Source organism: Thunnus thynnus, chromosome 18 (assembly GCF_963924715.1).
Source record: "Thunnus thynnus chromosome 18, fThuThy2.1, whole genome shotgun sequence".
Taxonomy (NCBI): Eukaryota; Metazoa; Chordata; class Actinopteri; order Scombriformes; family Scombridae; genus Thunnus; species Thunnus thynnus.
In genome coordinates this window covers 15155039-15180930 of record NC_089534.1, presented here as the reverse complement: position 1 = coordinate 15180930, position 25892 = coordinate 15155039, and the positions used below count along the sequence as shown (strand labels likewise).

At 38.8% G+C, this 25892-nt stretch overlaps 2 protein-coding genes across 2 annotated transcripts; both read left to right on the top strand.

The window, feature by feature from the left end:
- The first annotated feature begins 672 nt into the window (after positions 1–672).
- On the top strand, positions 673–5959 carry LOC137169813 (E3 ubiquitin-protein ligase TRIM35-like). The gene is made up of 7 exons (XM_067573190.1): positions 673–840; positions 1531–3917; positions 4041–4136; positions 4220–4450; positions 4556–4578; positions 5593–5711; positions 5824–5959. Exons 2-7 carry the CDS (start codon positions 3513–3515, stop codon positions 5853–5855), a joined length of 906 nt encoding a protein of 301 aa, XP_067429291.1. The 5' UTR covers positions 673–840; positions 1531–3512; the 3' UTR covers positions 5856–5959.
- A 1032-nt stretch (positions 5960–6991) lies between these two features.
- On the top strand, positions 6992–23434 carry LOC137169808 (eukaryotic translation initiation factor 4 gamma 3-like). The gene is made up of 15 exons (XM_067573183.1): positions 6992–7153; positions 7523–7720; positions 8123–8251; positions 8422–8658; positions 12935–13039; positions 14738–14876; positions 15209–15321; positions 16195–16367; positions 17991–18116; positions 19447–19528; positions 20116–20217; positions 20414–20560; positions 21887–21968; positions 22103–22249; positions 23219–23434. The coding sequence occupies exons 1-15, from the start codon at positions 6992–6994 to the stop codon at positions 23395–23397; spliced, it is 2121 nt and encodes a 706-aa protein (XP_067429284.1). The 3' UTR covers positions 23398–23434.
- Positions 23435–25892: the final 2458 nt, after the last annotated feature.

Sequence of the window (25892 nt, the reverse complement as noted above, 5' to 3'; positions counted from 1 at the left end):
AATGTGTTTTCCAAGCAGCAGTGAAGGGCTCAGTATGACAAGATCCCCAAATAACAAATCAATGAACCCTACTAACCCCAGGTGATCGGCCTTAGTTCCTGTTATAACTTCCTGTTTTATGAAACAACCCCACGGATGTATAACAAGAGCTGGATAGGGCACCAACGCGCAGCCTTGCAGCGAAAAATCCCCCTGCGGCCCAAAAAGGATTTTCCCCATAGACCACCATTGTAAAAGAGACGTCTGTAAAACTGTTGACAGGACGCCTCGAACTGCAAACAACGTCAATTATGACTCTTTCTATTATGAACTTTTGATCCATGGAGGTTTTATGTTTGTAAAACTTTCCTCGAGCCGAGAAAAGCGATTTAAAAATACGTAACGTCATCACAATATAAAATCTATGGGCCGAGCGGGAGCTCGCGGACGGGGCCAGCGGGGGAAACACTACTGCGCATATTCAGTGGGCCGCACAACGCGGAAGCAAACCCGGAAGCTAGAAACTTTTTTGGTGTATGCGCCAGGCGAGCAATTCCTATAGGACTGAATGGGCCCCGTTTTTAGTCCGGTATCCAGCTCTTACAATACATCCATGAACAACCCACGCTGGCTACCTCGAGTGCTGTTGGGACATAGAGAAAATAAAATATTTTGCCATCCGTAGGTAAGAACTAAAAATGATCTTCTGAACGAAGTAATATTAATTCTTGATGATGTTAAACAGTTGCTGACCGCCACACTGTGACATTTAAGGTTGTAAAGCAGTGTGAGAGGCCGGATGATTTTCGCGGGTCTGCCGAGGTGAAATGCTGTAAAGCTCATTCATACTTTGACTCAGTGGTGAGTGAAAACACTATAAAACCTGTTAAGATGACTGTAAGGTAGCTAATATTTATGTTAATTGGCGCTGATAGCCATTAAAAGGTGCTAATAGTGCTCTATCTGAGACTGTGTTTTGTGATGCTAATAGTGTGTTAACTTGAGCCTAGCCACTTAGCTGGCATGATTATTTGGTGTGCAATTTATATTTATTTTATGTTTATGGTAATTAAAGAGGTTAATATTTAGTGCAATCTCTCACTGTTACCGGTGCAAGGAGAGTCACTTAAGCACGTTAAGCCTTAATGCCTCAAGTTACTATTAATGTTTACTGCATTTGATGTAATTTTGACCAAATTAAAGGGGTACTCCATGGTATTTTATTTTATTTTTGTAAAATGTACTTTTGTCAGTTACTTATGTAACCACATAATTTTGAGTATTTGTAAAGGGTTATTAATGTGTATTTGAATATGATTATAAGAAGCACTTTGAATGTATTTATTGTTACACAACTACAAATGAACACTTGAAACTAAAGATCTATTTTTGTTGTACAACTAAACCTTTTTGAGAACATGATTTGAACTAATTAATACAAAATATTATTATTAATTGGTAATAATTCATGTGAGATTAGAAAATGAACATGATTTATGCAGACGGTATGAATGTAATGAGATATTTGGATCTCATCTGGCCTGTCTCTAGGTCAGGTTTTTGGTGATACCATAAAGAAAAAGGGGACACAGCCAGTACTTCCTGCCGGACTCCTGCAAGGCTTCAGATCCCTAGACCCAGAGATTCCCAGTGTGAACTGGGTGGAGAGCCGAACCGAACCACTGGTATTGAACCTGAGATGCGTGCAGGGTTCATTGGTTTCTCCTTTCTCAGGTGCTGTGCGGTAGGACTAAAATAAACAGTGATACACTGACATTTGGTTGGAAAAGGGCCCCAACGCAATATGGACTAACTTTGGGAACAAAGGGTAACTTTTATTTTTTATTTTGCCGGCTTTATTATTTTAGTTTGTTATTTTCCATACATTGTTCTTTCCAAAAAGCTGTTGTATTACATGTTGACCTTTCAGCTTGAAATAACAAGTGGCCACAAACATTCAAACCATTGTTGTCTGTGTCATTATTGATGTTAAAAATACTGGCTCTTAAAAGCGTAGTGTCTTCTGTTACTGGTCCAGTTATTACTATTGACTATTACTTACCTGTGCTCTGTTATTACATCGTAACAATGGTTACACTCATCTCACGGATTTGTTGACTGAACAAATTACTTTGCCCTTCAAAGGTTATTTCCTCAGAAACATCTGATATTATGTCCTTCTATCAAGAGTAGCCTTGCACTCAATGCTGTGTCAACAAGACTGTAAGATTAATTTTGTTTGTGTTCCTGAACCCATTTACTCCTGCAGCATTTTTATTGTTGTTTTATGTTTCCACCTGCTCTGGCATCCGTTCCCAACACCAGGTATTAAAGAGATGTCTTACAAGGGTTGAATAGCAGGATCTGAAATTATCTGGTGGATTCTGGGATTTATAGCATGTGCATGCTTGTATGTTTGTGTACTGAAGACTGTTGTATGTTACCTGTAAGACTCCTTCTCCAAACCTCATTAATAATAACATGCAGCTGTTGTAGATATAGTACAATTGTAATTGCTGTTATTGCATTTAACTGGATAAACATTTCAGCAGCAACAGTTTCTTCCAATGACTTTTTTTTATGCTAAAACACCACTTTACACCTGTGTGGCAAATATTCTTTTAATTTTCTAGATTATGTGAACAAAGATGAGCAGCCAACAAAATCTGTGAATGCACAGTATGAAAGTGATCCTCAAAACTATCATCCAAACTGCACAACAGCAGTCCAGTGATGAGTGTGCAGCCGGCAGTAAACATGCTAGTAGATTAACTGACTGGTTCAAAGTCAATAACAGTCACAGTCTGTGTGGCTAAACTGCCTACTTGTTTAAAACCTGTCTGATTGTCTCACCATTCATGTTTGTTACCCTGTTGGACATATTTTTAGGGATGTTGCCACTTTCTGAATTTACAGCATTTACTTTAGTAAGTACAATTTCTTTAAAATCTGTGTGTATTTATTACTGGATTAAAATTTTCATTTAAGTACTGAACCTACACTAAAAGTGACCCTGTACCCTGATTTGTGTCCACCCCTTTGAGCTCTGCAGTGTCTACAGGTGAAATACAAGTGCAATTAGTTTCTTGAGTATGGATTAATACTACTGTTCCATTAGTCTAGTCTTTTTTATTCACGAAACATCTGAGTAAAAGTACTGAGAAAAAATATCTGAGAAGCAGGAATATTTCTTTCCTTATTCTTTGGCCAGATGAATGTGTCACAGGGCAGGGCAAACCTTCAGAGATAAGAAAAGTAAAAAGCTCCTCCCTTTTTACACAGAAAGCAGGAAGAAGTGACTACAAGTCAGCACCAAAAGCTGCTCGTGTTAATGTACCAATAACAAGTAAATAGGGAAACAATGGAGCGTATGTATGTGTATATACTGACATTTCAAGGGTGTTTATTGATACAACTGCGACTAAATTACTGAAGGGGGACGCTGTCTGCGCCTGAATCTGCGAAAGTTTAAGTAAATTGTCTGTCTCAGAGTTCATACAAGCAGGAACAGAACCACAGAAGATAAGGACAAAATGGCTGCCAATGAATCACCATCTGAAGTGGACTGCTCCTGTCCTGTGTGCTGTGACATATTTAAGGATCCTGTAGTCTTGTTGTGTGGTCACACCTTCTGCAAGTACTGTCTTCAGGAGTGGTGGGGACAGAATAGACTTCAGAAGTGCCCGGTCTGTATGGAAATATTTCCAATGGCTCAGCCTCCACGTAATCTGGCACTGAGAAATCTCTCTGACACCTTGAGACAAGAGAGGAGTCAGAGAGCTACGACAGGATCTAAAGAGTTCTGCAGTCTGCACAGAGAGAAACTCCAGCTCTTCTGTCAAGATGATCAAGAGCTCATCTGTTTGATTTGTAGGGATGCAAAAAAACATAAGAAACATAACTGTGTTCCCATCAATGAAGCAACAGAGGACCATAGGGTAAGCAAGTAAATATAGTTAATTTGTGTTAACTATATTAGTTTAATATAGCAACTGAGGTTCTGGGTTTGGTAGCTTTTATAATTTTAGGAATGATTATTTTTATTCTTGTTTTTCTTATAGACCAAACTGAAGGTTCAGCTGATGCATTTAAAAAGCAAACAGAGGTCATTCGAAGCAGAAAAACTCAAGTGTGATAAAATGGCCAGCCACATCACAGTAAGTCACAAACATGATGTTTACAGCGATAGCTAGTAACATATCATGTAGTCTGCTTTAGTCAGAAAAGTGTCTCTCGTCAGCTCCAGGCCCAGCAGACTGAGAAGGTGATAAAAAAGGAGTTTCAAAAGCTGTACCAGTTCCTGCGGGCAGAAGAGGCTGCAAGGATTGATGCTGTGAGGAAAGAGGCGACACTCAAGAGTGAGGCAATGACGATCAGGATTGTAAATCTGACTGCAGAGTCCTCCTCACTCTCAGACAAAATCAAAACCATGGAGCAAGAAATGAAAGAAGAAGACATCTCATTATTGCTGGTAATTAGTGATCACTTGTGTCAATCGATATCCAGATCTAAATGTTAAACATCTAGCAAAATTAGATGTATTGATTTGTTATTGTGTTTTCTCTTCATTTAATAGAATGCCAAATCCTCTATGGAGCGGTAAGTGGCTTCATGTACACTTCTGAAGACATATTAGACCAGTGGCAGACTCAGGCTGTCTCAGGGGCAGGGGTGAAAAAACATAAAGGGCACCTGATACATTGGTGTTAGTCATTATCACTGGCCCCCACTTCAGAATGTTTTTCTCCCATACAGTGCATCCTATAGGGCACCTTTTTTCATTGAAAGGGTACCCAATTCTGCACTTCAGTATGTTGGACTTAGGGGAATCTACATTGCACTTTTTCCTTTTTCTTTCTTTCTTCTTTTTCTTTTTCTTTTCCTTAGAAGGGTACCAATACAGAACCTCCATCTCACTCCATTACAACAGCATCATAGGGCACTGCATTACATCTTCTTCATTTAAAGGGTGCATCATATTTTCTCATTTTTGGGGGTTCTTTACAGGGCACAATCATATTTTCTTCCACTGAAAGGGCACCATGAGGGCACTTCATTCCAGATTGTCACATATAGAGGCCCTCTATAGGGCATTTTCATCCTGATTTACATATAACTAGACAGTCATTACAGAACTTTGGTGTGTTTTCTCCTTTGTGCTGGTACCCTAGAGGGCATTTTTCATACTGAATTAAGAGTCCGTTTTTGATTTCAAGTCTTTGAATTGAAATGTCGGTCTGAGACTGTCAGTGGTTGTGATGGGAGGCAAATGTCAGCTCACAACAGGAAAAAATCCAATCTCTTGCTGCTCTGTAAACTATTGTCTTATATATGAATTGCAAAACAAAACAAAAATATTCTCAAATGTGGCATGTTTATTCACTGGCCTATAATAGCCTATACTGATAAAAAAAAAAAAATCATGGTGTCTGGTGAGCATAGCATATCATTAGCAACAAAGTAAAAGTAATAAATTGATTTATCTTAATTAATTTACCTCCTTAGATTTAATGATTTTCTATATCATGAGTGCATTGCTCAAACATAAATGCTATCAATATAGTGTTTCAGAATATTTCACTGGTGATCCTTGGCTACCTAATATTTTTTCAGATCCCAGTGCAACCTGCCAGAACCAGAGACTCCATCAGGAGCCCTGATCGATGAGGCCAAACACCTGGAGAACCTGCAGTTCACAGTCTGGGGGAAGATGAGGAATATAATACAGTACAGTTAGTAATGTCTTGCTGTTTCCACCTTGCCATATTTTGACATTCAAATCTGCAGTGTAATTACTGGTAAATTACTTATTCAGTAAAAGCATTCTCATTTTTTTCCATTCAGCTCCTGTCAAGGTAAGATCAAGGTCAAGGTAAGGTCAAGTTAATCTTTATTTCCCCAAGGGGCAATTTGTTTTACAGCAAGCAGTAAATACATGCAATCAACAACACACACCAACCTATACTCAAATAACACAAAAAAGAACACAAAGAATTTCAAAATACTGTTCGAGAAGCCAATGGTGGCAGGGTCCTGCAACCGTGGATCCAAATAAAAGTGGCAAACCTTTTACTCTATCAAAGAATTTGACTCATTTGACATCCAGAATGAAGGCTCAGCAGCTCCCTTACAACCCAGAGGGACAATCCGACTTGATTGTTCTTGGATATGAAGGCTTTAGCTCTGGGAAACACAGCTGGGATGTGGAGCTGAGGGATTATTGGGCTGTTGGTGTGACTGCTAGAATCAAACATCAAACATCTGAAAAGGTCCGGGGCATTTACCTGTATGGTACATTTTCAAGACCTTTGTATGATCTTCCTACAAAGAAACACATAAATTTCATATCTGAAAATCCATTTTCAAAAAAGGTCAGAGTGCAGTTAGATCATGATTAAGGACTACTATAATCCAGCTGGATCAGTGAGGATAAAATAATCCAAATAAACATTCTGCATTACTGCAGAGGTCAAACAACAAGACAAGGCCTTGAACTGCCTTATTTTACCAGTTTGAATTTTTTTTATCATGATGTTTTTTATTTTTCCTTGACTCTTTCATATTTAGTTTGTTTTTCGTATTTCAGTATAGGTAAATTTTAGTCTATATCTGTAACTTTTATGTTTTCATGTCTGTAGCCAGTAACATGTTAACCTTGCACTGAGCATTGTCAGTCATCATGCAGGTTTTCCCTGTTTTCTATTTGGTTTAGTCTGCCTAAAAGGGCCACTCCATTGATTTTACACAAGATGTTCAGTTTATTTGTCATGTAAAGTACTATTCAGCCTTTAAAAAACTGTACATTATCTTTGTTCTGGCTTTGGAAGGGGATTTCCACAGTTTAAAAAAATAACCCTGATGATGTCATGAGGGTTCCCCAGTTTGAGCTTAAAGCTTCAGTGTGGGACTTTTGTCTCCCTCTTCTGGAATTGTGAGTAATTACAAAAACACTGTTGATGCTGTTGGACCTGCATACGGTGCCCCTCCCCCCTTCTGATCAGGACAATATGTAATGTCGACAGATTTAAAGAAAAACTGTGTAATCATGGTGACTTCTTCTTTCATTGCATGTCATGTGAACAATAATGTTCAGCTGAACAAGTCTGAAAATGCCCAGAAATCTGGCATAAAGAGAGAGCCCAGCCCAGAGGACCGAGAGGTGCAGAAAACACAGGTAGGACCAAAAAGATACACACATGCACACAGGCAAAAGGCACAAAAGATACATCAAGGAATATTAAAAAGCATCAGCTATCAGAACCAGACTAATTTCAAAATCCTCTTGATTGAAGAGCTTTAAATTGTTGGAAAATCTAACCAAGTCAATCAACCTACTTTACATAATTAACAGACAGTTGTGAGGAAAAGTACTCCTTCCATAAAAGTTGAATAAGAAGTGGTATTCTTTATCAAAAACAAAAAACAAAACAAACAATCAAAAACAATAGCCAGTCCTTCAACAGACTTAGATTTTCAGTCTCCAAATAGGCTGACTGATTGATGTGATTGATGACCTCTAATTTTTCTGATCAATTCCCCTCAGGAGCTCTTCAGGAAGGTACGCAGCATCCTGAACAAGCTAATGCCTCAGAATTTCCGCCAGCTTATGACGCAGATGACCAACCTGACCATCAACACAGAAGAGAGGCTTAAAGGAGTCGTTGACCTTATCTTTGAGAAGGCCATCAGTGAGCCCAGCTTCTCTGTGGCTTATGCAAACATGTGCCGCTGCCTCATGGGGGTAAGCACTGACACTAAACAGTCATTGTACTGATAAGAATGGAAGAGTGTGTCAAATTTAAGGTAAATAATAAGGCTTGTGTTTATAAGGTTGTTGTAAGGCTGGTATAAATAATTTGACTTTTCCGGAAGAAGGTGGGGGAAAAATATGACTAATGCTTACTTCAACTATGGTCCATTTACCATATGGAAAAGACATATGGTATATGGACCATTTGTGTGCTTTTGTGAAGTAATTTCTTTCAGTATAACTTGCAGAAAACTACATGAGTCTTGTGGCCTTGACTGCAAGAGACCTGATTCACTGTTCAGCATTTAACATAAAGGTTTTAGTTAATCACTTAACTCATCTTTATACTTCTGTTTCTTTATAATGTCCATTATGTCTACTGTTCATGTACAGCTCAAAGTGCCAAACACAGACCAACCTGGCACTTGTGTGAACTTTCGCAAGCTGCTGCTAAACTGCTGCCACAAGGAGTTTGAAGAGATGTTTGAGAGGAAGCAGAAAGAGCTGGACTCTGCTGCATTGGTATGTGGCCTACAAATTACTCAAATGTGACACCTGATTCTATACTGTTCCAAAATATTTTCAGTACGGGTGATCCTATAGAGACTGAAACTCTTAACTCTGGATCACCTCTTGTAGAGAATTTTTGTAAATAAGAAGTAACATAGCGGCATTTCTTCTGTCTCCCTCAGTCAACGGAACACAAGCAGCTTCAGGAGGAGCTGGAGGAGGCCAAAGATGAGGCCCAAAGGCGTTCCATTGGCAACATTAAGTTCATTGGCGAACTTTTCAAGCTCAAGATGTTGACGGAGGCCATCATGCACGATTCTGTGGTGAAGCTGCTGAAGGACCAACACGAGGAGTCTTTGGAGTGCCTGTGTACGCTGCTCACCACCATTGGCAAGGACCTCGACCACGAGAAGGCCAAGGTGAGTCAGAAAAAAAAAGGTCCTTTATGAAGTGACAGGAGCAGTTAATGTTTTCTAATATTCTAGGTTTGTGTGTGAGCGTAACTTGTGAGAAAATTGCTGTATCAAGGTCTGCACACTTATTGAATCAGAATGGGCACCGCTGGAATTGCAATTTTGAGGTTGTAGTGGCTCAGACAGCCTCCAAAACAAGGTGCCTGAAGTCTCTGGTATATAAATGAAGTGAAAATCTTTTTTTAATGCATATTTTTAAAATTTTAATCAGGTTTCTTGAGTCCTCTAGAGTAATTAACTGAATATCTTTGGGTTGTAGACTGTTGGTTGGGACAACATTTGAGGTTGCACCTTGGGCTTTGGGAAACAGTGATCAACATTTCTCACCATTTTCTGACATTTTATAGATCAAACAACTAATTGCATTACTTCAGGCAGGCCAGTCAAGCTCAGCTCCATCAACTACATCAGCTGATGACTCAGCTGATTCCGTCTATAACCGGGTCTCCTGTAGACATCAGTGACTCCCAGCTGAACACAGTGAGAGTCCTCAAGGAGAGGAGAGACAGTTGACCGGAGAGCCTCTCTGCGCTCTCTTTGCTGTACTGTGTTGTGTGGTTTGATCCTTATCTACTACCAGTTACTCTGCAAAATAAAAGGCCTCTGAGCAGGAAAAAAAGACCTATCAAATCCATTTAGTTTTGTTTCTTTTCTGTTTGCTGCTAAAGGATATTTACACTGTTTACAAACATAAAAAGTTATTGTAGTAGATTAACTCATTAGTATGGCAGATAAACAAAAAACTTTCAAATCTGTAAGGAAGCACCAAAGAGTGTACCTCTTGGGTCATTCTTTTGAAAAATCCCATTGGCCATGTAAATTTCAAAATGGCTGCCATTTTTAAAGATGGCTGCTTCTTACTCAAAATTTGGAACTGCCTTAGACCATGTACACGCACAAATCATAAATATCCCAGTCTTAAAAAATGACATAGTCAATGTTTATTCAATGTAAACAGTATATCAGATTTTTTTTTTAAATGAGTGGGTCTAAACACTTAAAAGTGTGAAATTGCCGATAATACACAATTTATTTTATTAATCATAAATTTAATAGCTAAGACACTATAATCCCTTAATAATCATCATAAATGTAATGAAAATAATAGATTACAATTGTTCTGCTCCCACTTTTAGATGACTATAGCTTATATATCGGAATTTCCATATTGGAATGTGACACCAATTAATTTCCCCATCAGATCTGGCTGTGATATATGCAGCTGGTCAACTAGCAGCCTGTTCAGTTTCCTCACAGCCTGACAGTTCAGTAGTGGCACAGGGAGGGGCATTCTGCTTTCAGTACATCATGGCCTGTTGTGGACAGAGATAAAACACAATGCAAACCTGGCATAGCAGCAGAGATTTATTTAGATCAGTTTCACAGATCTACACATTTACCTACTTTTTGCATGCTGTATACAGGATTTACAATTGGCTCCAAACCGTTTCCGCTAATGATATGTTTACCTGACAAATCTGCCTTTTCTGGCTTCTACTTCTGAAACTATTGTTTGCATTTCACTAGCAGTAAAGTTCCTCTACATTTTTACCATCACTGCCCCCTTTGCAATGAGTGGCAGTTCTCTCCACTACTGCACTGTTTCAACAGAGCTTTCTTTATATAGAGAAATGGGGTTGATAGCGGTTACGTGTCAATTTAGAATTATTCTGATTCACTAACATAAACACAGTGGTAAGAACAAAATTGGCTGGTGTGCACATGTCATGGATCCGGTGGTAATTTTGTGTGCACAAAGTAAGAACATTTCTACACACATTTTAGTGCATAGGGCCCATTGTCCAGGCGGATTTGGATGATTCTGGTGTCAAAGGCTGGTGACAAGTTTTTAACTATGGAAAATTCAAATTTATACTTCAGAAATCCTTTTTATATCTCCTTCTGCCATTTACTCAGAATATTTTTAAAAGTAACAAACAACTTTCATTAGAAATTTTGTACAAAAATTGTCATTTTATGTACACATGAGGAGCTCAGTATGATCATTTGGTTACTACTGTACATAGCATTTGTACTACATAGCATAAAACATACAAAGTGTAAAAATGTAAAATGCAGTGATGTGTAACCTGAACACTTTATGATCAATGTATGGATGGTGGATACGTCTTCTATTTCCATTCCCTTCAAGAACTCTTGAAATCTGGCTCTGCCTTTCTCAGCTGCACTGGTGTGAGCAATGTCTTTCGTGTCCAGTGACAACAAGTTCCAACTGTCTTCCTGAGTTTGCCTAAATCTTTCATGACATGGGAGAATTTCTCGACTCTCTCAAGGAAAACTTTTTGAGCTCACTGGGTCTGTTCTCAGCGGCTGGCTGTTCACTTGTCTTTTGGCTTCGGATGCTGCCTCATACTATGCAACAAAGTGGCTTACTTCAGGGCCAGCTACAATCCATCTTCTCAGTGCTGATAGATCCTCAGTGATGCCAATTGCTCCCACGTCAGCCTTGATGACTGCATTGGCCTGCTTATTAGCCTCATCAACGGCCATTGCTGAGAACTCACCATATGATTTGTGAACAACAAATTTTCCACTACAGAACTCCTGGGCCGCCCGAGTTTCTCTTTCAGGGTCAGCGTATCTCTCAGGTGGATTGGAAGCCATCGTGCATAGTTCACCTTGTTGCTTGCAAAGAAGTATGATATCAGCTCAGCCATTGACAATACTAGCTGCCAGAACTGAAACTGGGCACCTGCTGTTTGCAACTATAGCCACTTTGACACACGCAGTCTATCCCTGAAATGTTCAGGAACATTTCCTGCATGGGGTCATGTGTGAATGGGAGCAGGGATCGATATTCAAAGAAATCTGTACCACCAATTTCGCACCTAGTAACATTTCAGGGAAAATGCCAGTATGGCAGACTCCGCTGAATAGAGGAGACATTGCTTTTTTGTGTTGTGTTTAAATATTCTAAATAAAATGTTCACAGTCTTTTGTAAGTGTTTACTCACATAACTGTTGCTTTCATGAAGCCATATTGTTTCCTCAACGCTCCGTCAGACCCTGAGCCATGCTCAAGCTGATTATTTAAAATTTGAATAATAGCTTTGAATAATTGATATGGCTTTATGGAAGCAATACAGTTATTTACATGAGCAAACATTTACAAAAGACTGTGAACTTTTATTTAAATAATTAAATGTCTCCTCTATTTAAGCAACAGTTCCCTTTAAAAGGTCTGTGTGTCTGTGCTCGGTGTGACAATATCACAGCATCATGTTCCGTTTAACATTATTATTTCATCTTTAATATCACAATCTAAATCATATCCATAACATTAACTACTCTTATGGAGCAGAGCAAAGTTTTGGTGAGCAGGCATACAGAGAATGGAGATGCATGGTGTCAGATCCGTGGAAAAGAGACAGCAAAGTGGTTTGTACTTAAGGATTTAAAATTCACTCGTCACTCCTGCCGATTAACTGGTGGACATGCTGCTCCACCAGAAGCATCTCTAAATGTAGCTACAGTAGGAGCATTTATTCATTAACAAATAGCCAAAACTATACACACATTGCATTGAGGTTCACAGCTAACATTATACTGCAACTTCATACTCTGTATGCTCTGGTCTAGCAGCCCCCGTCACACACCTGCTCTCTCTCTCAACCACACTTGCTATGCACACAACCTAACCTACACCCCCTGATCCCTGCCCCCCTCCTTCTTTTCCCCATCTATTCTGCCATTGCCATGACATGTGTGAGAAGGTGCAAGACTGAAATGCTCCTGAATGTAGCTGCAGGTGTGAATAGTGAAAATCACTAGTGGTGCCTGAAAGGTTATCCCAGTAATTTACCAGGAAGTATGTGTGAAAGAGGCTTATCACACCAAGTTTCAAAGCTGGACATTTCCTGGGAGCTACCAGCTGTTTCATTGCAGTAATCAATGTAGGCTGTCTGAGGAAGCTTATATAGACTGCTTGCTGTTATTGTATGCAACTGATGTGTCCTGGTGATGCTTAGGCCACTAGAAATGATTCTGCTGTTCCGGGAGATGCTATCCCTGCTTCCACAAGGGCCGCAGTCCAGCCACTGTCCTGGAAAAGACAATTGACTTCAGTGCAGTCATCAAACTGTAGGCCTTCAAACATGATATCAAAGTTGTCTTCACCATACTTTTCAGGCCAGTGGCACTGAATTATTTTTGCTATTGTATAAATGTCTCAAATTAACCCTCTCTTTCATTCTCTCATCAGCCTCTAATGGATCAGTATTTCAATCAGATGAAGAAAATTGTCAAGGAGAAGAATATGTCACCTCAGATACAGTCAATGGTACAGGATGTTATAGACCTGAGATTGGTGAGTGTGTGGTTGTTCATGCATATGATATTTGTTTTATCTGCAAAGTCACACAGCTGAGTCCAAAGTCCAGCCCTGTGTTCAGGCTATCTCTGGTCCACAATATATTTTCCCCACAGAGGTTTGTTTCCTTGATCTTTCTGACCCTCTGGAACATGATATTGGGTATTCTGGTCATTATCTGCTAAATGGATATCTACTACTGCTCTTGTTATTGAATTTGAACACCTTTTTAGAGAGACTGGTGGGAGAACAAACTCAGTGGGAAAATATAAGTTAGGACAGAGGCAAACCTGGACCTGAGGCACATACTGTACACTACTTGTGTGTGCTTGATGACAGAGGAGCTAATTGCCTTTTAAATCCCATGAAAACTTCAGTATTCTTCTATAAGATTAAATTTACCTGACTAAATAATTAACAAAGTTACAGTTTGGGGGTAAAAACATCATGTTGTATTATTTATTAAGAGTTAAACTCTCAAAAACAAAGCTAATCTTCTTCCTCTGGACTGTGTGGGTGTAGTTTGATTGACGATTTCCTGGCAATATTAGTAAGCAACCACACAACTGCCATCAGATTCTTATTCAAATATTGTTAAATCCTGATTGTTGCATAGAAGTACATGATGTCACCTTTTTTAGTTGGGAAAGTAGGTTGTGAGGCCCTTTAATGCTGTTAATGCTAACTCATTATAAAAGGTCTGCATGCTAAAGGATTTGCATGCCAATGCATTAAAATGCTGTGACATTGTATGTTTATAATAGTTTAAAATAGTGAATTAACACAATAAAAAGACACTACTGAAATATGATTTTCAAGAAAACAAACAAATGCATGTCCTCTGAACTTAATATCTCAGCCATTAAATCTGGATGATTCTGTTCAATCCTATAACAATACGACACAGTGTATTGTTACATATTTATTTATTTGGCTACTGACTTTGGAACTTGAATCTTAGTACATAGATCACACAATTATATTGTAGGCAAGATTAATGTCAAATGCTTCTGATTTATTTAAAAAACAAAAATAAATTAAGATCAGATGATACTTTGAATTTATGTGTTTACATGTACAATGTCTTCAGTAGTAGACTGTGGGAGCACATGAATCTTTACTGGGCTCAGAAACAAATACATGGACTCACAAGAAAGAGAAATAAACAAGCAGCAAATGACTTAACATGACAACTGTAATATCAGGCTTTTCTAATAGAGAAACATCTGCACTGATTAAATGTGATTTCCCTCCTAACTCTTACCTAACACAAGCTGTTTGAACCAATGTCACTGTCTCCCACTACAAAACGTAAAAACACAGATTCAAGCCCTGTAGTGCTGCTCTGATCAAATTTGAAATTAAGATCAGCAAGGCTACTTAGGCAGTGCAGGGTTCTCTCTGTTTAAAAACAAAACCAGCATATTCAGCCGTGTGGAAGTGTAGCAAAAATGAAGGATCAAGACATGATGTTAACATGTTTGTCTGTCAGTATCAGTGCATTCCTTGAATTTAGAATATTCTTCTGTGATCGACAGCTTATTTTATTTCTGAACAGATGTATCTGGTATAATAAAATCTGCTTATACTCTCAAGATATTAAAGTTACCATTAAATCAAGAAAAAGAATCAGTTTGAAACCTCTGAATCTGACATTGCTATTTGATTCAGGTCATTGTGGTTCTCTTTCCACAGCACAACTGGGTGTCCAAAGGAGCCAATCAGGGCCCAAAAACTATCAAGAAGACTCACAAGGAGGTGAAGATTGAAGAGCAAAGGCAGCAGAGAAAAGTGTGCCAGCAGCTGTTATCCAAGAACAGCAAAAGATGTCCAGGTCAGGCCTATAGTCTAAATCCTCCTCTTAGTGTCATATCAGCACAGCTACAGTGACTCAGGAAGCCTGCAGGCATATGAGCAGACTACCTGTGCCTGTAGCCTGCAGACACGCTATTGTGCCCAACAGCAGACAGGAAGCCCTTTGCCCCCTCTCTGTTAGCTGACCTATAGTATTTCATCAAGTATGGCAGTCTTAGTCAGAAATATCATTCTGACAGCCTCTTTCACAGTAGTTTGACTCCAGTGAATGTAAATATCAGTAAATCAGAGAAGACAGACTCACACGGACCTGAGACAGACACTGTTGTGACTGTTGTTTTACATTGACAGTGAAACCTGGGCCAGTGGTACAGACATGGCGCAGACCTGCCCTGTCTGAGGAGGAGATAGAGAGGAAGTCCACTTCCATCATCGACGAGTTCCTCCACATAAATGATTACAAGGTACTGAGATTCACATGAAAATCAACAGTAAACGAGACTCATGGCGTCTAAGATCCATGATTTTAGGTGCAAACATTTGAATGCATATTGTAGGGGTTTACACTACATTTATTTTACAATTTGTCACTTGTTAAATTCAGGGCACCACCCTTCTTGACTGAAGGGAAAATCATGTTTGATTAGTCAGTCTTACATCTGAAATTGAACTCTTTTCAATAACATTGACTACTTGTCTTCTGCTTCTCAAAGGACACAAACAGACAACTTCTTAGTAATAAAAGAGACATTTATTAATAGCAAAATGTCTGAAGAATACATGATACAGAAAATAATCAAAACGAGTGAATAAAAGATCTTTAAATGATAATATGAACCTAAACTCAGTGGACGATGGTGAAGTACATGATCTGAAGTCATAACAAAATGGAGGGGCTTTGGGACATTAACCTCTCTAAGAAATAATAATGTCTTATTTCTGATTCGACATCAACTCTTGATCAAAAACAGTTGAGGTTCATGCCTACTTTGTTTGAAGCGTTGTGGCAAAGATAAGGCCGTTCTGCTGAATCCAGAGTTGCAGCCATGTTGAGTCCAGTGGTGTGCAGGCTTGCATCCCAGCGCGGAGCAGATCAGTCTGCCTGCAGTCTATGCTGTGAATGAGTTTTGTGGATGTGGGACGATCGCCAAGCAGCAGGCATTTGTAGCGTTTAATGATGAATGGATAATTGATTATTAACTTGGCCAACAGAAATTACTTCTATCAAACATTAGCATTTGTCTTTTTTAAAATGCATTCAATAAAGGACTGTGTATGTATTCCCCTTTTTGTTTCTCTAGTTTCCAGTCTTGATCATATTTCTTTGTTTTCTGTAGGAGGCTGTCCAGTCTGTGGATGAGCTCAACTTGGGCTCTCAGTTGCACATCTTTGTGCACCTTGGGGTGGAATCGACCCTGGAGCGTAGTCAGATCACACGAGACCACATGGGTCAGCTCCTCCTCCAGCTGGTGCAGCAGAGAATCCTGCCCAAACCCCAGTTCTACGAAGGGTCAGTTCACCTGCATGCTGCTCTCTACCTTACATGAAAATAATCAGTTTCTATAAACATGGAGCTGATTGTCACCATTTTGGCACATCACAGTCATGCCTGCTTTTTGTAAATGTAACTTCTGTGTTTTTATAAAGTCGGAATACTGATTGAAACACTGTATTCATGAAAGAGATGCTCGTAATTCTTTTTAACCTCATTATGACCTGAGTAACTTGAGTGAAAGAATTATGATTTACCAAAAAAACATGGCAAAACAAAGACTTTTAAAATGTTCTTGCTGAAGGCATACGCCCAACATGTTTAAAGGTCTATAGACCTTTTCAGCTGTTCAAATTTAGGAATCAATTAAGGTGCATGCAGTTTCATTCATCAATCAATCAATCAATCAATCAAGTGCTGTTTAGATTATTTTGGCCAAGCTGATATTGTCCAACCAATATCAGAATACATAATATTCTGAAAGTTCATGTGTATTCTGTAAAATATAGTCAAGAAATGTAAAGAAATCTGGGGAAATACCAAATTCTGGGAATTTTGAAAACATAAGCCTTTTGAAACAGGGATGTTTTTCTGTTAAAATTCAGTTACTTTTGTATATAAAAAGGACTATAAAATTGAATCTTATTTGGTCCCTACACTGTACTCTGTAATCTTAAAAAAACAACCCACTATTCAGTCATGACCTTCCCAACCTCATCTCAACGGTCTTGAACAGTACAGTTCATTCATCCAAATCTATAACAACTTTCACAACTCAAACTTGAAGTCATGTTAGGTATAAAGTAAAAATAAATGCGCAAAGATAAAACAAATGAAGAGGTGATTTCTTTTTTTCAGGGACTTAAAATTTCTTGCTCAGAACCCAAAGAATTTAAATAATGACTTTCAGAAATCACAGGTTTTTTGTTTCCTATAAATTAGTTGCTTATAGGTGGTTTGAGCAGCTCCAGGCCTTATACATGCTGATACTCATATGTGTGAGTATAGTTGTGACTTTCTGTATCACAGGAACCATAATATCTTCATTTTTTTAGTGGTGTCTGTCATGGAAACTGCCTGCAAACACTCAACACTCAACATTATGAAATAATACACAAAAAACTGATGTATTCGATTAATATATTGTGACAATATATGGAGGCATTACCTTCCAACACAGATGTCAGAAGGAATTGTCTCAAAGGAGGGAAGGGTGCAGCAGTTCTTTAATAGCATTCACAGAAACAAAGAAACCTTGAGGGTTGGTTCCCAATGTGTATCCAAAAAGCAGTCAACCTACAGCAAACTCTGGATGTGCCAGAAAAGTTTGAGTTCTAGCAAGGGTCAGAGTTTAACACCAGTATTACCTTCCATGGAAACAGAAATGGTAACACAAATGGTAACAGGACACTCGGGGAAAGGATGTCTTCTCCATCCCCTCGAAGACTCTCCCAGGAATGTGCTATAAATCTCCTGGCAACATATAGCAACACATTTTCTTCTAAGGTATTTTGGATCAACACAGTAACAAATTCATATAGTAACAATAGAAACAATTACAAAGTGAATAAATTATAAATCTTAATGTTTCATGGTAGTTTACTTTCACATGTCCTAACAAATAATTGTTTGTTTTTTCAGGTTTGCAGACACGTTGGAGCAAGTGAGTGATATGGCCATCGACATTCCCCATATCTGGCTGTACCTGGCCGAGCTGCTCAGCCCTGTCCTGAGAGAAGGGGGCTTCTCTATGAGAGAACTCTTTAGGTACTGAGATGTCTACTCTGGAGTCATTCACTTGATGCTCAATTTGCCACTAAAACAGCCACCTTGTTACCAGTCGTATTTTGATCACCTCAGTGTGCACAGCCTCAGTGCTGAACTAGCTGAAATTTTCAAACTGCTTTGTGTACCACCCCAGCAAACCACTTTTATTTGATCAAAAAAGCCACATAATTGTCATCCTTTGGACCCAGTTGTTTTAGTTTATATGATTTTCCTCTCTCTTCTGATCATTTCCAAGATGAATTAATTTCAAACTATCCATCCATATATCCATCCACTTTCTCTCACTTATCCGGGACCGGGTCGCGGTGGCATCAGACTGAGTAAGGAAACCCAGACATCCCTCACCTCAGCAACACCCTCCAGCTCCTCCTGGGGGATCCCAAGGCGTTCCCAGGCCAGAAGAGATATGTAGTCCCTCCAGCATGTTCTGGGTCTGCTCCGGGATGTCCTGCCAGTTGGACATCTCTGGAACACCTCCAGAGGGAGGCATCAAGGAGGCATCCTAATCAGGTGCCCAAACCACATCAGCTGGCTCCTTTTGATGAGAAGAAGCAGCGACTCTACTCCAAGCTACCCTCGATGTCCAAGCTCCTCACCTTATCTCTAAGACTGAGGCCAAACATTCTCCAGAGGAAACTCATTTTGGCCACTTGTATCTGCAATCTCATTCTTTCAGTCACTACCCAAAACTTTTGACTATTGGTGAGGGTTGGGACCGACTGGTAAATTGTGAGCTTTGTCTTCTTGCTCAGGTCTTTCTTCCCCACAACAGTCTGGTACAACACCCACATTAATGCTGATGCTGCACTGATCTGCCTGTCAACCTCACGCTCCATCTTACCCTCACTTGTGAACAAGACCCTGAGATACTTGAACTCCTTCACTTTGGGCAACAATTCATTACCAACCCAGAGTGAACAGTCCACCTTTTTCCGGCAGAGGATCATGGCCTTAGATTCGGAAGTGCTGACTCTCATCCCGACCGCTTCACATTCGGTTGCAAACCGTCCCTCTGCCAGCTGAAGGTCACGGTGTGTTGAAGCCAAAAGAATCACATGATCTGCAAAAGAAAAGAAGCAATCCTGAGGTCCCCAAACTGGACACTCTCCTCTCCCATTCTATACATTAAAATCACAAACAGAATCAATGACAAGGGACAACCCTGGGGGAGCACAACACCCACTGAGAATGAGTAGCATAAAAGTAGCATAAAAGTTGTTTGAGCAATTAGTCTTTTCTATCCCTCTGTATGATGAAAAACATTGGGGCAGACTTGCATTTAATTTCTGTTGTTTCTGTTTGTTCACAGTGAATTAAGCAAACCTTTGATTCCTGTAGGAAAAGCTGGGATTTTAATTTCTGAAGTATTGCACATACTATGCAAACAAATGGTAAGCAACACTTTGATCTTCTGTTGTTTTTTTTACTCATTCTGTACACATTTATATTACCTGCTCTCATTACAAAGCCAGTGGTGTATAATCATTTATAAAGTTAGGGACATGCACAATTAATAGATAGATCATTCACTTAAATGTCTAAAAAGATTAGCAATTGACTGTTTTGTGGGTTATATAATGTGCAGCCCTCTAAAGAAATACTGTTCTGTTCTTTCACTTTGTGATAGATATTTGGTCATGTAATATTTGAATGTTAAAGCCCAGTGAAATGACAAAATAATACACTTTCTTAAGCACTACAAAGGATTTGATTATTCATTCACTACTATTATTAACATTAATCAGTTGTGTTAAATGTGCATCCCAGTAAAAAGTTATTTTGCCCTTTTGACTTGTAGCAAATTAATATGTCTGCTTTTTAGGGTTCTTATTTATTCATCAAGTAATGTGTTTTCATTGTAAATTGGGAAACAGTCTATTCAGTCTACACTGCTGAAATTTTCCTTCCCGCTGCTGGAAACTGGATGAAGATATTTCAGAGAAGTGAGGTGTGATGTTGTCTCATCTTGTCTCCACAGAACGATAGGACTATGGTTGGTTCTCTGTGGAGGGAATCTGGCCTCAACTGGACTGACTTCCTCCCAGAGGGAGAAGACGTCCAGGCTTTCATCTCACAACAGGTTGGTGATGAAGGGTTTCAAATCAAGAAATATCAGTATTATAGGAAAACTCAGTCACTATTCATCTGCTTTCTTAATACTTCTTTAACCCAACAAGCTGATAAAGAGCACATTCTAACCTCTCCTCATTCCTGTTGTCCATTTAATCATCTTTCCCTCGTTTGTCACTCCCTCATCACATCTGTGATACAAACAGAAACTCCAGTTCATTTTGTCGGACAGCTCCGGCCCTGAGACGACTCTCTCTAAAAGGATCTTGTCTCCTGAGGAGCTGAGCCGCCAGCTGGAGAGACTCCTCCTGGAGGACATGGCCAGCGACAAGCAGATCTTTGACTGGGTGGAGGTATGAGAAGTGACAAATGTATGCAGACATTTATCAAAGACAAACCATTATCCAAACTCTGCAAGATAGTGGCTAAAACTCAAGGCAGCCTATTTTTATGACTTAGAGAATTCTGATACAGCTTATTTACATGTAGCATTCACTAATCAGCAGAAAATGTTGAATTAACAATGTGATAAAAGAATAATTTATGAATAACTCAATATGAATTATGAATATGAATATTAATACAGGGAGTTAAACTAACTAATATTGGCCACAAACACTGTAGTGGCTCAGATCAGAGATAATAAAACTCTGAAGTTGAGGTCGCTCTCAGACCATTTTTGTTGGTTGATATATTTTTTCACTGCTGGTGAGGAGGTGTATAATTCAGGGAACTCTTATACCACTAAAATAAGCTTCTGCATAGTTTTCCTTGGAGTCATTTCTGTGGTTGCCATGGTTACATGGTGAGCCACAGTACCAAGTTGAGAAAAGTTAAACCACTCTTGTGTTTACATGGGAAATAATGGAGATATTAACTGCAATCTCTTGAACTGCAATCTCTGAAATTTTTTCAGGTGAAGTGTACGTACGTAAAAAAGGTCCCTGCATGTCAAAAGCCAGGGCTTCAGCCTTCTCTAAGCGCTTTGTTTGCAAAGTTACCTCTACTTCCTCCTCATGATGATGTCAGATTGTTAATGCATGCCCACAAACTGCTGCTCACTCCATAGTATTTGTAGCTAAGATTGTTGCTAAGGTTGTTCAACGGATTGTTCATGTTGTCCACTCGCTTATTTTGGATCAGATTTCAGCTCAAACATGTACAGATGTATTTGAGAAGTTTCCATTTCAAGTAAAGAATGGGAAAAAGAAGTGAAATCCTACCACTTTTTTGTGGTTGTTTACGTAGCCTCCGAAGCTGGCAGAAATCTGCTGAGGGGCAGCTTCTGGGAGCTAACCAATCAAAACAGTGTGGGCTCATCTTATAGAGAGACAGGAACTTAAACGGCCTTTTTCAGATAGAAGCTGAACTGAGGGGCTGCATAAAGGGCCAGTATAAAATAACTAAGAGTTTTTTAAATGTAAATCATGCAGAGATATTCCAGTTGAGCCCCAGATTATAAATATAGACGTGGAATATGCATGATATGTCCCGTTTAAGTGTTTGTCTTGAGGACATCATCCAAGAAATACTAAATGATACAAAGGTCTGTCTTTGCACCACAGTTTAGGCATGCCATGCCATGATGTTGTTCTTCAGTAGCATCACTGCTAAGATGTGTTGAGCCATGTGAAATTGACAGATTGTCTGTGTTTTATCCTCTGTGCTGCATTTTCCAGGCAAATCTAGATGAATCTCAGATGAGCTCATCTCCCTTCCTGAGGGCTTTGATGACAGCTGTCTGTAAGGGAGCAGTGAAAGGTAAGCGCTCCATCACCTGGAGGAGAGACTTCTCTATGCTGCTAAAATCTCACCATTGATCGCAATATTTACACTGCTGAACTGAACGAAGCAGCTCAGCGTGCACTCACTCTGCCTCCTGCTTTACTACACAGATGATAAGACCAACTGTCGAGTGGACGCGGCCGTCATCCAGAGGAGATCGCCTGTATTAAAGAAATACCTTAAATCAGACACTGTGCAACAGCTGCAAGCACTTTATGCACTTCAGGCGCTGATAGTCTCCCTCAATCAGCCTCCAAGTAAGTGATGCGTTAAGAGTTCGCTCCTCCTACCTCCTCACAGTGAAAGATTCATTTTTCTTTACATCTTCTTTTTCCACATTTCTTTTCAGAGAACATTAAGTTGTGGTTACAAGCAATACCTTAGTTGTTTATCACTAATGTTTTAATCAGTTTAAACTAATGTTGGTAATATAATCTCAGGAATTGTAGATGTTCAAATTTCCATCTTTTCTGAGCATGTCAGTAACTTTTTGCATTATGCTGGCTTAAAAGTTTAAATTTAAAGCTCATTCATTCTTGACCTTTGAAACAGCAGTTAACAGAACTTTGAATCTCAATATTATGGTTCTTGCTAACATTTACTTGATTTACGTTTGGTCATGTAAAGTAGTTACATGGACAGGGAGTTGGCTACTGTACTGATCAAAACCCCACATACTCAGTTCTGATGATGTTAAACCTTAAATGAACAGTACCTTACAGAGAAAATTAAGATTTAAGATTTGAAAGTTTTCAAGGGCTTTAATCTTACAGGATAACAAGTTATCAAAATTCTGTCAAACTACTTTGGAGTCCATGTGACTTGTTTACAAGCTCAGATTCACTTGCTATTATGCAGTGTGAGCATAAAAGAGCCAAACACAAAAGTATGTCATTGTCTATAATGGAATTCATATTTCATCTTTAGTATAATTTCTTAGGTAGCTCTCAATTAAAGTTGTTATTAGATGGCTCAGAGATGTGTGCTTCGGTTCAAAATCCAACACTATGAAAAACAAAATTACAATTTCGAAGCCATTCTGGAAAGTCACTAGAATGTTTATTCTCTAAGAGTTATTTTGGCATATTTTTTCTTTATTTGAAAGGGACTGTAGAGCTGCAGAAAGGAAACACTGAGAGAGAGAGGCAGTCACGACACACAAGATGAGTGTTGATGTAATGTATATTTTCTCTCTCTCTCTCTCTCTCTCCCTGTCTGTCTGTCAGACCTTCTCCGGATGTTCTTTGACTGTCTGTTTGATGAAGACGTCATCTTGGAGGATGCTTTCTACAAGTGGGAGACGAGCAAAGACCCTGTTGAGCAGCAGGGTAAGGATGTGGCCCTCAAATCTGTCAGAGCCTTCTTCGTCTGGCTGCGGGAGGCGGACGAGTCTGGAGATGATTGATGAGGGAAAGATCCCTAGGACACAACAGAGCAGATCTGCATCCTTACTTTTTAAGAAGACACTAAGAAGATACATGGACTCTGGACTCTTTGATTTATTATTTTTTTTAAGGACTGCAAATATGAAAGTTATTTAACATTTGCAGATGCTCACAATGAGAAAAAGAAAACAGAAATAACAATATAATTAATTATAATAACAAAATAATAATTGTGAAATAAATAGCTTCCCTGGACTTTACACTTTTGGGTAATACAAAGCTACTTTGGGCTAAAGGGGGAAGCAAGACTAGGTCAAAATCTAGTATATGGCTGGACTGTGTATGGTCAATGTGTGAAATTGTGGCCAATTTGTTACAGTGATAGTCAGGATTGACAATATGCTGATTTACTAAATATAAAAAGGACAGGCAAATATACAGACATTCATATAACACTTTTGAAAAGCTGAATAAACACCAGAAACAGTCCTGGTTTGCCAGAAAATGCTCTCTTGATTATAGGAAACAACAAAATTGTCAGTAAAGTCAATACCGCTAAATTAAACCAACTTCCAGGTGAATTGATAGAATTACATGCTATAGTAACCAACAGAACAAGAGCAAAGTTATTCCCAAACAAGATGCTGCAAGAATGGTAAAGAACACACCATTACAATTTTCTTACGGCTCAAAATTGGTGCTAAAGTCATACTAACATACAATATAGATGTGATAGACAACATAAATAATGGCGCCTAACAAGAGGTCATTGGATTCCAAAAAGATTCACTCAACATTCACTCAACATTGTCTCTCTTCCTTTCCCCTTTTTACTCACAAAGTATGTCTAAAATAGTTAAAAATGCTATTAAATGTGTAAAATATAAGTATCTTGACTTGTCTAACCCATGTTAACTTTTATTGTGTTTCAGAACAATTTAATTAGTTTGATATTATGGAAATTAAAACTCTGCTTCAAAATCTTCTTTTCTTACTGGTTCATGATGTGCTGATGATTTGGCATTGATGACAGAAATGAGCGAGTTTTCAATTTGTAAGTGTGTAATTTTCAGATACATGATAGGAATCTCCCTTTTATTTGAAAGTCAGTTTTTCTCTCCGCACAAATTAATTAATTAGTAATCAATGTGGTCCCTCAAAAGAGCACCAAGGATCCTTTTTACTTTCAAAACATGCCTCCTAGACATTTTTGACTCATTTTTGATAACATTCATTGATTAATTCATTCATTCTGTCGGAAAGTTTATACACTGTTTCTGTACAAAAAATAAAAGATCACTGATTTGGAGACATACTCTGCATTTTTGCTTAATGACACCTTACGTAAATTTTAAGCCTCGGTTCAGGCTGGCGGTGAGTACAGTGTGGCAAGTTGTCATGACAACAGTAAGCTTTGTAACCTTTTGATTTTGAATGCAACTTTCACCAAAAATTTGAGAATGCTTTTATTTTATATCGTTGGCAAATGACCATGGTATAAGCGGGATAATCAACTTGTAGGTGTGCATTAAGAGGTTTTAAGGCACGACATGGAGGCGAAGAACCACCCGATGCGGAGCAGAAGAAGCTTAACGCACACCTACTCATTGATTATTCCTTACTTATTGCATTTAACTGGATAAACATCTCAGCAGCAACGGTTTCTTCCAATTACTTTTTTATTCTAAAACAGCACTTTACAGCTGTGTGGCAAATATTTTCTAGATTATGTAAAGAAAGGTGAGCAGCCTACAAAATCTGTAATTGCACAGTATGAGAGTGATCCTCAAAACTATCATCCTAACTGCACAACATCAGTCCAGTGATGAGTGTGCAACCAGCAGTAAACATGTTAGTAGATTAACTGACTGGAGTTGTGTGGCTAAACTGCCAACTTGTTTAGAGCCTGTCTGATTGCCTCACCACTCATGTTTGTTGCCCTGTTGGACATCTTTGGGATGTTGCCACATTCTGAATTTACAGTACAAGTACAATTTCTTTAAAATCTGTGTGGTTGTATCATTGGATTAAAATATTCAGTAACCCTTTAGATTACACAATTTACAGCGTAATTGCTTGGTAGTTATGGTGTAATCTTTTGTATTTAAAGTGTACCAGTACAGTATGTACCAAAACCTATATGTAGGTAGGGAACAAGATGTGAGGTTATGGAATAAGGGGCTAACAATTCAGGAACTTACAAAGAATTTATACTGTAGCTATTTTTAACTAACGGGAACCTATTCTATTATTACAAGAGCAAAAATCTGGACGTTTCAGAGAATTGGAGTGATGTCTTCTGCAGCACTTAATAAATCTTATGTGATTTTATTTCAAAATGACCAACATATTACAAACAAACATGCTAACCTACTTAACAGCAAACATATGGTGGGTAATAATCTGAATATATTTACTGGCACAGAGCCGTCTGTTTGTGGCTCATGTCAAATGTAGATTTAACTGAACAAATGAAAGGTGATGTAGGAGTGTTAGCTTGACAAGCATTTGTTAG

Coding starts and splice junctions, on each gene's coding strand:
- LOC137169813 (XM_067573190.1), top strand. CDS start 3,513: ATGGCTGCCAATGAATCACCATCTGAAGTGGACTGCTCCTGTCCTGTG. Junction 3,918..4,040: donor AAGCAACAGAGGACCATAGG/GTAAGCAAGTAA, acceptor TTTTTCTTATAG/ACCAAACTGAAGGTTCAGCT. Junction 4,579..5,592: donor GCCAAATCCTCTATGGAGCG/GTAAGTGGCTTC, acceptor ATATTTTTTCAG/ATCCCAGTGCAACCTGCCAG.
- LOC137169808 (XM_067573183.1), top strand. CDS start 6,992: ATGTCGACAGATTTAAAGAAAAACTGTGTAATCATGGTGACTTCTTCT. Junction 7,154..7,522: donor GAGAGGTGCAGAAAACACAG/GTAGGACCAAAA, acceptor AATTCCCCTCAG/GAGCTCTTCAGGAAGGTACG. Junction 21,969..22,102: donor CTGTAAGGGAGCAGTGAAAG/GTAAGCGCTCCA, acceptor TTTACTACACAG/ATGATAAGACCAACTGTCGA.